The sequence below is a fragment of the Pan paniscus genome, chromosome 5, assembly GCF_029289425.2.
Source record: "Pan paniscus chromosome 5, NHGRI_mPanPan1-v2.0_pri, whole genome shotgun sequence".
In the NCBI taxonomy this organism is placed as follows: domain Eukaryota; kingdom Metazoa; phylum Chordata; class Mammalia; order Primates; family Hominidae; genus Pan; species Pan paniscus.
Window position 1 is genome coordinate 42578430 of NC_073254.2, and position 11352 is coordinate 42589781.

At 38.2% G+C, this 11352-nt stretch overlaps 1 protein-coding gene across 1 annotated transcript; it reads left to right on the forward strand.

The window, feature by feature from the left end:
• The first annotated feature begins 1194 nt into the window (after positions 1-1194).
• Positions 1195-3995, forward strand: LOC100991252 (putative olfactory receptor 2W6). Its single transcript, XM_003829699.4, has 2 exons — positions 1195-1785; positions 2227-3995. The coding sequence occupies exons 1-2, from the start codon at positions 1563-1565 to the stop codon at positions 3132-3134; spliced, it is 1131 nt and encodes a 376-aa protein (XP_003829747.2). The 5' UTR covers positions 1195-1562; the 3' UTR covers positions 3135-3995.
• Positions 3996-11352: the final 7357 nt, after the last annotated feature.

Below are 11352 nucleotides of genomic sequence, written 5' to 3' on the forward strand. Positions count from 1 at the left end.
ATCTGCGGCAGGTTATTTCATCACTCTCAATAGCTTAATGTTGACAAATAAAACTGCTGACCTCCTGGGACTTCTTTGAGAATGAAGTGAGGTAAACTCTATCACACAGTTAACATTAGTGCCTTAGCTCATAAGAGGTACATATCGGTTACATTAATATTTAAATAACTTGTAATTTATATTTTTAAAACATTTTGAGATATTTAAAACATAGAAATTTACAAAGACTAATAGAAAAAATATGTATACTCTGATATTCAGAATTAATAGCTATTCCTTTATGGTCATATTTTCTTCCAGATATTTTTAAAGAAATAAAACATTTTAGATAAAGTCCGAGTCCTTAATCCAATTTTCTCTCCAGAGGTGTCCACTATCATCAGTTTGGTATATACCTTTCCAGTTCATTTATAGGTACCTATATGTTCTTCTTTAACCATTATATAACATCATCTTTTAAAATTCCCATTTTATGAGAGGTGGAGGGAATGCCCTTACTAACAATGCTGGCTTGATTATAAGTATTATTTCTTAGTTATCAAATCAAAGATTTGTTTATCCAGCTAGATATTATCACATCCATCCTTCACTACTGTAGAAACTTGTTGCAGCCTCTGGAGCGATGATTTTGACAATCCTTTAATTTCCAGTGTCAACATTTGTGTGTGAGTGTGTGTTTCTGCAAAGATGGTTACTTAAATTAAGTGTCAAAGTTTTAACGTATAAAATCTTAAAGCTGTTGCTGGGAACGCATGTCACAACATGATTTAATTATGGCAAAGCATTCTTATAACAGTGGATTTGAACCCTATTTTGTGCCTGTATGTACCTGAGAGATATAAAAGGTTCCCTTTTAAGAGTCACAATGCTATTACTTTTTACTAACTGCTTAGTTAGAAAAATATTCAAAAATATTAGTAAGTGGGACTCTGCCTTTAGTTAATTAACATTATATAGTACATTCACCTTAAGAAGTAAAATCACCACCAAATAATTAAAAATGTAAAGAATGAAATCTTTTTGATCTATGAGATCATAAGAATCAGCTAAATACAATATTCAATTAGGCTTCTCAGAAGTGGATTCTTTGTGAGAATAAAATGCGGAATATTAGTTCCATTGGAATTGAGTTTGGGGAATTGTCTTATTTCTGTCTTTCTATCTGTATGGAAAAGCATTCCCAACATCCGAAAAGTCACCCAATCCAAGGGTTTAAATACACCTCAGTGGTATAAAACATAATTGGTCACAGAGGCTTTGAATAGGCTAAGAATATTGAGGTGATGATGTAAGCTTTTCATTGCTGTCTTGTCTGACACATCTATGTCAGAGTCATGCCCAGTAAATAAAATGAATAGGATCAGAGATGTAGATATAAATAATAATGAAGTAATCTTCTTCCTAAAATTTTGCTTGATCACTTGCACCTTGTTGAATTTAGATATGACTCTAGGTTTTCCAGTATTTATGAGACAGTATTTAGAATGAGATTTCACCTAATAGCAAGTCTGGTTCTCTGATCCAAAGATACAAACCACTATTTCTTTCTTTCTTTTTTTGAGATGGTGTCTGGCTCTGTCACCCAGGCTGGAGTGCAGTGGTGCGATCTCAGCTCCCTGCAACCTCCACTTCCCAGGTTCAAGCAATTCTCCTGCCTCAGCCTCCCAAGTAGCTGGGATTACAAGCGCCTGCCACCAGACCCGGCTAATTTTTTTTTTTTTGTATTTTTAGTACAGATGGGGTTTTACCATGTTGGCCAGGCTGCTTTTGAACTCCTGACCTCAAGTAATCCACCTGCCTTGCCCTCCCAAAGTGCTAGGATTACAGGCGTAAACTGCCACCATGCCTGGACCAATCCACTTTGTCTATCCAAGGGTCATGTATGGCTAGAAAAATTTACTACTTCTCCATTTTTAAAAAAGTTGGAAAATTTTGAGTGTTAATTCCCTCAGCTTTTGAAAGTAATTTTTTACATCCTGCCCAATTGAAGAAAAGGAACTCTCCCAAATACTGGGTGCTCCTCAGACCAAATAATGATTTAATCCATACCTATTAAAATTTTGGGTCAAGCATCCCACATATCCAAGGAAGTTTCCATTCTACTATTTTACAAATCATTCAATTTTGAAGGACTATATCTCTGCTATTCACAGGCATTCATCTTTCTCTCAACAGGTAATATGTAGCCGCAGGTGATGGAAAAGGATAATACAAGTTCTTTCGAAGGCTTCATCCTGGTGGGCTTCTCTGATCGTCCCCACCTAGAGCTGATCATCTTTGTGGTTGTCCTCATCTTTTATCTGCTGACTCTTCTTGGCAACATGACCATTGTCTTGCTTTCAGCTCTGGATTCCCGGCTGCACACACCAATGTATTTCTTTTTGGCAAACCTCTCATTCCTGGACATGTGTTTCACCACAGGTTCCATCCCTCAGATGCTCTACAACCTTTGGGGTCCAGATAAGACCATCAGCTATGTGGGTTATGCCATCCAGCTGTACTTTGTCCTGGCCCTGGGAGGGGTGGAGTGTGTCCTCCTGGCTGTCATGGCATATGACCGCTATGCTGCAGTCTGCAAACCCCTGCACTATACCATCATCATGCACCCACGTCTCTGTGGACAGCTGGCTTCAGTGGCATGGCTGAGTGGCTTTGGCAATTCTCTCATAATGGCACCCCAGACATTGATGCTACCCTGCTGTGGGCACAGACGGGTTGACCACTTTCTCTGTGAGATGCCAGCACTAATTGGTATGGCCTGTGTAGACACCATGATACTTGAGGCACTGGCTTTTGCCCTGGCAATCTTTATCATCCTGGCACCACTCATCCTCATTCTCATTTCTTATGGTTACATTGGAGGAACAGTGCTTAGGATCAAGTCAGCTGCTGGGCGAAAGAAAGCCTTCAACACTTGCAGCTCGCATCTAATTGTTGTCTCTCTCTTCTATGGTACAATCATATACATGTACCTCCAGCCAGCAAATACTTATTCCCAGGACCAGGGCAAGTTTCTTACCCTTTTCTACACAATTGTCACTCCCAGTGTTAACCCCCTGATCTATACACTAAGAAACAAAGATGTTAAAGAGGCCATGAAGAAGGTGCTAGGGAAGGGGAGTGCAGAAATATAGTAAGGGGTGATTAAACTTTGGGATTGTATTTTGACCCATCTTCTATATATGTTGTTAGACCTAGCAAATATAGGAATGTTTTGGCATTGCAGGCTGAAGAGGCATTTAATGAGATGGGGGAATTCAATGGTTTAGCTAGGTCAAGAAAATAGGGGCTGGGAGCAGTGGCTCCTGCCTGTAATCCCAGCACTTTGGGAGGCGGGAGTACTGCTTGAGTCCAGGAGTTTGAGACTAGCCTGAGCAACATAGTGAGACCCCCATCTGTACGAAAAATTTAAAAAGTTAGCCGGGCATGGTGGTGCATGCCTACAGTCCCAGCTACTCAGAAGGCTGAGGTGGGAGGATTGCTTGAGCCTGGGAATTTGAAGCTACAGTGAGCTGTGTTTGTGCCACTGCACTCAGTCTGGGTGACAGAGCAAGACCCTGTCAGAGAGAGAGAGAGAGAGAAGAAAGAGGGAAGAAAGAAAGAAAAAGAAAGAAAGAAAGAAAGAAAGAAAGGGGAAAGAAAGAAAGAAAGAAAGAGTGTAAAAAATGTAATATTCCTCCTGAGTTGACAATCACTTGTATTCCTTTCAAGTCCTTCTAAATCAAGCATTCATCATCAGAAGCCTCCAAAATATTGTCCATGAATGTAGACACTAGGCATTTTTGTTCTCATACCAGTTTCTATCACAGTTATTTAATAGGTCCTCAACGATGTATGAAAAGAAAGATCTTAGAAGGACTTAGTAGGTCCTCAGCAATATATGAAACGAAAGATCTTCGAAGTCTTGCTGAAGAAGCACTTATTTTTTTCTAGAAAGTTCAAATATGCTTTTATAGTGCCAAATGCTTGAATGAGAGCCAAAATAAATTGTTTAATTATCCAGCTTTAGTATATCCAACACCATAATCAACCGTGGATTCTGCACATTTTGAATCATTTATATAATTGAGCTTAATGACATTCATGTTTGATTTTCTGAGATGATAGAGAATCAAGAAGAAAGGAGATAAAGCAAGACCATGAGGTGTTTGCTTTATGTGGAAGGAAGAATTTCTTGTTACTACTCGATCCTTGTTATTACTTGTTAATGGCAAAAGAAAGCTAAGGAGTCTTTTTGATTAAAATGTTTGAAGATAATTCCGTCTCCACTTTTCCCATATGTTATCAGGATAACCTTGAATAGAGGCAGAGAGAAATGAGATTAATTCTGGGGGACTGTTAGAATCTTTATGATTGGGTTATTCCCCAAGTGTTGATTTCTTCACATTTACATTAATGATAGCAGTACCTCAATAGTCATCAGGGAAATTGATTTGAATGGTTCGTGTCAAATGAATGGATGTCCACCTTTCAGATCTGACATACCATTTGAATCAATCTTATCTCAAAACTTGGGAAAACATCTATTATGTTAAAATTTCTGCAAATGAATAAGGGATTCCAAAATTTGGGAGTATTGCCAGCAGCATCATTAGGAACTGGATACAAAATGGGTCTAGCAATTTCTCATTTAAGCTCCCTCAAAAATTTTAAGAAAGGTCAGGTTAATCTAGAAGCCTTAGAAAATGTACCACATAGCTTATGTATTTTCCTCAAAATATATAACTGTCAGATATAATGTGCATATTTACCACTTTTTGAGCCCTAACTCTTATATTTTATCTGGTGGATTACATTATATTTTATCTAGATTAGTTAGGGTTTATGAGAACGGGGTTTTGGTTTGATTTGGATTGTGGAAGATATTCTGTTATTTCCATAAAAAGACAGAAAAATTAGAATATGTTTGATTTTTCCTACTTTATTACATGGAGTGAAATATGATATTTGTCCATGATAATGTTTATTAAAGGGATCAATTCAGCCAACAGAATTTGGAGACCCACAGCTTAGCATTTTCCATCTCTTCTACTAGAAAACAACTTATGTGTCTTACTAGCATGTATATACTATACATTTCTAAATAAATAAAAATCCTTTTAGAATCATTCTCTAAAAACAATGATTACATTAATTTTTTATAATCTCCATACTGTTTAGACATGCATTACTTTAGAATTAATAGGTAGGACAGAAGATTAAAAAAACAGTATAAATCTCAAAAATACATTGATTTTGGAAGCACCCTGTGGAATTTCTGACTCATTTTCTTCAAAACTTTATTTTTTCTCCACAAGCTTTATGTTAATTACACTCTCCTCTAAAAATCTTAGAACCATTATTATAGGTTTTAGGGAATAATGAGTGTCAGATCTCAGGGGAAAATGTCACTATGTCCTTAATAACATCCTCATGGCCCAGCATCACCTTTTATTTAATTTGTAGGATAGTTTATAAAGTTGATATAGTTTACTTAGGCATAAAGTGGGATGAATCAAATATATTCTAATAGTTCTGCCTTCTCATGGGAATCACATAATACTGCCCATAATTTAAAAAAGTATCAGAAACATTTCATTTTTATTCTCTACAGGTTCTTCCTTTTGCTAATCTATGACTCATTCTTACAGTCTGGTCTTTTACAGAGACAGAGCAGATGGAGGTTCAGATAGAAGAGCATCAGGATCCTACTCACTGTGCACAATTGCATATCTCTTAGCCATGGTGCTGAAAGTAACTCCAGGAGAAATAACTATTACATACATGCCTCTGTGCGTGTTTTTCTACTCACTGTGATTTTAAATTATGATCTATAAGAGGACAGCTCAATAAGTGCCTATTAATCAGATTAGCACATCACTTTCCATCTTGTTGTCTTGATGGGTAGTACAACAGCCATGAAGACAACTTTCACCTATTTCATATTTTGTCCATTTTCAAGGTTTTCTTCCTCATTTATCCATTCAGCAAATATATATTAAGCACCTACTACGCCCCAGGCATTGTTCTAGGTACTGGAACAAAATACACAAAAATACACACCCACAAAAAAATCATCATAGCATTGAGTTTGCATTCTAGTGGAGAAGAAAGAAAACTGACAAATAAGAGAAACATGATAGTAATACCTTTGTAAGTGTTATGACGATAAGTATAACAGGGAAGGGTGGAAGGAATTACGGAAGGGCTGCAATTTCAAATGGAGGAAGTCAGGGAAGACCTTAGAAAGTATGTTCAAGCAAAGACCTGATGGAGATAAGAAAGCACATCTGTGGGAGAGTGATCCCAGCAGAGGAAGTAGCGAGCACAGTATTTTTTATCTCAGGAAAATGAAGAAGAACCAGAGAAAGGGGTTGAGTGAGCAGGAGGAAGATCAAGACCAGGTGTATCCTGAAAGAGCAGAAAGTGTTTCCAGAAGGAAGGAGTGATCAACTGTCTAATATGTGACTGGTAGGTCAATTGAGATTAGAAGTTTCATGCTGTAAATGGGAATCATGTATATGCAATTCCTAGGAGAAAGATTTGTAAAGCCCCCTTCACATGATGTGTGATTTCATAAGCTCCTCCTAGTTAATTCCACTCCTATCATCATAATACACTCCAACCAATAATAAGCAGTCAGGCCTGGTATCGGAAGTCAATATCTTAAGTTTGTCCTCAGGGTTTTTCACTAGTTACCTTATGGTCTCCACCTGACCCTTTGGTGTGGTATTGCATGCAGCTCCAGCCTATCAACACTCAGAGAGTTCTCACCTGGAGCCAGGCATACAGAGTCTAAGGAAAAATCACGCTGCTCCAAGCCACTCTGCCTTCCCCCAAATCTGATATATATATGTCAAAAATAAAGTTAGCTTTGAGGTTATATAGATCCGCAGAGAGAAGGGCCAAGTGTTTAAGAACATGGGCTTCCTTGTATAATTGGAATTCCATCTCTACTTTAGATTTAACTTCTCCATACTTCAGTTTCTTCATTTAAAAATGTGAATAATAATATTGCCATTCTCCAAGGGCTATTTTGATGTTTAAATGAGTTAATACATGAAAGCATTTAGAATGGTTCCTGGCATGTTGTAAGCACAATGTACATGTTTATAGTGTTGTCACAATATATAAAACATGGTAGAGATAAAGACCGTTAGAACAGTATTAGCCTGAAATAAGTTGATAATAAGTTCAGATGGAAAAACAAAAAATGAAAGAATAGCTAAGAAGACACTGAAAAGTAAAAACCATGAAGGAGCACCAGCCCTTCCAAACATTATCATAAAGCTCTATAGTTAAAATAACGTGGTACTAGTACGTGACTACACCAGTGGAATAGAATAAAAAGCCCAGAATTAGATCCAAATATATATGGCAATTCAGTATATGACAAAGATGGTATCTGAAATAACTAGGTAAAAATAGAATTATTTTTATTGGTGCAGGATCATCTAGATCATCATTAAAAAACATAAGATCCTTTCCTTACACACAATACAAGAATAAACCCCAAATGAATTGGGGATCTAGATAAAATTGAGAACATAAAAGTATCAAAAGGAAATGGATGAATTCCCCTTGATGATTGGCTAATTTGTCTACACATTTAAAAAGTGGCAAAAATATTGTAAATGAAGTCAAAATGCAACTGACAAAAATAGGAGAAAATATTCACAATGTATAGCACAAAGGGCTAATATCTCTAATATGTAAAGAACCATTGAAGAAAGAAGAGCCAAATATCAAATAGAAAAATGGAGAAATGAAGCAATCAACAAACCAGACAAAAAATTATTCTCACCATATGAAAAAATTTAAATGCATGTATAATTAGACAGGCACAAATTAAAACAATATTGAGATACAATTTCTCACTTATTAGACTGGCATTAAAAATATTGGCATGTTCTTTTAGTGAAGCTCTGTGGAAACAGGAGTTCTCATGGCCAGCAAGAGCTGAACTGAGCTGCTAGTTGTGGGAGAAGTCAATTAAAACAACAGCCAAGGAGGAGGAGCCAAGATGGCCGAATAGGAACAGCTCGGGTCTACAGCTCCCAGCGTGAGCGACACAGAAGACAGGTGATTTCTGCATTTCCATCTGAGCTTTGAAGAGAGCAGTGGTTCTCCCACCACGCAGCTGGAGATCTGAGAACGGGCAGACTGCCTCCTCAAGTGGTTCCCTGACACCTGACCCCCGAGCAGCCTAACTGGGAGGCACGCCCCCAGCAGGGGCACACTGACACCTCACAAGGCAGGGTATTCCAACAGACCTGCAGCTGAGGGTCCTGTCTGTTAGAAGGAAAACTAACAAACAGAAAGGACATCCACACCAAAAACCCATCTGTACATCACCATCATCAAAGACCAAAAGTAGATAAAACCACAAAGATGGGGAAAAAACAGAACAGAAAAACTGGAAACTCTAAAAAGCAGAGCACCTCTCCTCCTCCAAAGGAATGCAGCTCCTCACCAGGAACGGAACAAAGCTGGACGGAGAATGACTTTGACTAGCTGAGAGAAGAAGGCTTCAGACGATCAAATTACTCTGAACTACGGGAGGACATTCAAACCAAAGGCAAAGAAGTTGAAAACTTTGAAAAAAATTTAGAAGAATGTATAACTAGAATAACCAATACAGAGAAGTGCTTAAAGGAGCTGATGGAGCTGAAAACCAAGGCTTGAGAACTACGTGAAGAATGCAGAAGCCTCAGGAGCCGATGCGATCAACTGGAAGAAAGGGTATCAGCAATGGAAGATGAAATGAATGAAATGAAGTGAGAAGGGAAGTTTAGAGAAAAAAGAATAAAAAGAAATGAGCAAAGCCTCCAAGAAATATGGGACTATGTGAAAAGACCAAATCTACGTCTGTTCATATCCTTTGCCCACTTTTTGATGGGGTTGTTTGTTTTTTTCTTGTAAATTTGTTTGAGTTCATTGTAGATTCTGGATATTAGCCCTTTGTCAGATGAGTAGGTTGCGAAAATTTTCTCCCGTTTTGTAGGTTGCCTGTTCACTCTGATAGTAGTTTCTTTTGCTGTGCAGAAGCTCTTGAGTTTAATTAGATCCCATTTGTCAATTTTGGCTTTTGTTGCCATTGCTTTTGGTGTTTTAGACATGAAGTCCTTGCCCATGCCTATGTCCTGAATGGTAATGCCTAGGTTTTCTTCTAGGGTTTTTATGGTTTTAGGTCTAACGTTTAAGTCTTTAATCCATCTTGAATTAATTTTTGTATAAGGTGTAAGGAAGGGATCCAGTTTCAGCTTTCTACATATGGCTAGCCAGTTTTCCCAGCACCATTTATTAAATAGGGAATCATCCTTTCCCCATTGCTTGTTTTTCTCAGGTTTGTCAAAGATCAGATAGTTGTAGCTATGCAGTGTTATTTCTGAGGGCTCTGTTCTGTTCCATTGATCTATATCTCCGTCTTGGTGCCAGTACCATGCTGTTTTGGTTACTGTAGCCTTGTAGTATAATTTGAAGTCAGGTAGCGTGATGCCTCCAGCTTTGTTATTTTGGCTTAGGATTGACTTGGCGATGCAGGCTCTTTTTTGGTTCCATATGTACTTTAAAGTAGTTTTTTCCAATTCTGTGAAGAAAGTCATTGGTAGCTTGATGGGGATGGCATTGAATCTATAAATTACCTTGGGCAGTATGGCCATTTTCACAATATTGATTCTTCTTACCCATGAGCATGGAATGTTCTTCCATTTGTTTGTATCCTCTTTTATTTCCTTGAGCAGTGGTTTGTAGTTCTCCTTGAAGAGGTCCTTCACGTCCCTTGTAAGTTGGATTCCTAGGTATTTTATTCTCTTTGAAGCAATTGTGAATGGGAGTTCACTCATGATTTGGCTCTCTGTTTGTCTGTTATTGGTGTATAAGAATGCTTGTGATTTTGGTACATTGATTTTGTATCCTGAGACTTTGCTGAAGTTGCTTATCAGCTTAAGGAGATTTTGGGCTGAGACAATGGGGTTTTCTAGGTATACAATCATGTCGTCTGCAAACAGGGACAATTTGACTTCTTCTTTTCCTAATTGAATACTCTTTATTTCCTTCTCCTGCCTAATTGCCCTGGCCAGAACTTCCAACACTATGTTGAATAGGAGTGGTGAGAGAGGGCATCCCTGTCCTGTGCCAGTTTTCAAAGGGAATGCTTCCAGTTTTTGCCCATTCAGTATGATATTGGCTGTGGGTTTGTCATAGATAGCTCTTATTATTTTGAGATACGTCTCATCAATACCTAATTTATTGAGAGTTTTTAGCATGAAGTGTTGATGAATTTTGTCAAAGGCCTTTTCTGCATCTATTGAGATAATCATGTGGTTTTTGTCTTTGGTTCTGTTTATATGCTGGACTACATTTATTGATTTGCATATATTGAACCAGCCTTGCATCCCATAGCAGCTTCTGTGTGGTGTAATATATGACACAACCAATGCAGTCATAATCATTTACCCACTGCCATACTTTCTTCACTGAAAAGTTCTTCACTGCATTATTCTTTACAAAATGTTACATGAAATCTCATGCCACTCTAGTATAAACCACCAGATAGTAAAGAAGGTTGAAACCTTATAGGCAAGAAAGATAGGCTCATACCTAGCATATTCTTGTCTATACTTTTCAAAATAAATTGCTGCCTCTTCTGATTTGGAAAGGGTCTAAGGTGGTAAACTTGTCTCCAATTTGGTCACCAACTTGCTAGATCAGTTTCGATAAGAGGGAGCCAATGATGTTCGGTCCACACATTGCTTCCATCTCTTTTACCAGAACTACTGCATTTACAACTCCGTTGTGCCAGGACTGGGATGGTTAATGATAGAGGCTGGCTGATGCCAGCTAGCTTAGGCAACTACCCAGATGTTGAGTCCATCTTCCATAATGGATATTCCCTCGTGGACATTAAGGTGTAATGCAAAGTTCTTCGCACTTATACTAACTTCCATGTAACCATCTACATATCCCTGTTTCAGACAAATTGGTCTCAGATCTTCCATTCTTGCTCCTTAATTAATCAGCCAGGCCATTTTGTACCTCCCATTATATTCTTTCTTGGGTCACTTCTTTTTTCACACACAGAAATAGATGGCCAAGTTCACTTCCCAGAGTTCTGCCCATTGGGAAGATTTCTCACCAGTGTCTTTAGGACCACTCATGAGTGGTGTTGTAGTGTAACAGCAATCCATTTTCAGCTCCTGTTAACACATTGGGCTGGCTCATCTATGAGCTATGTATGAGCTTTCTTCTCTACTGCAGGCTAGTTATTGGCCACCCCCAATCTCTGCCACAGACAGACATAGAAATGAACTGAAGGAGAGGTCCCAATGCAAAAAAGATGACATATAAGACCAGGCTACCTGCTCATGAAGC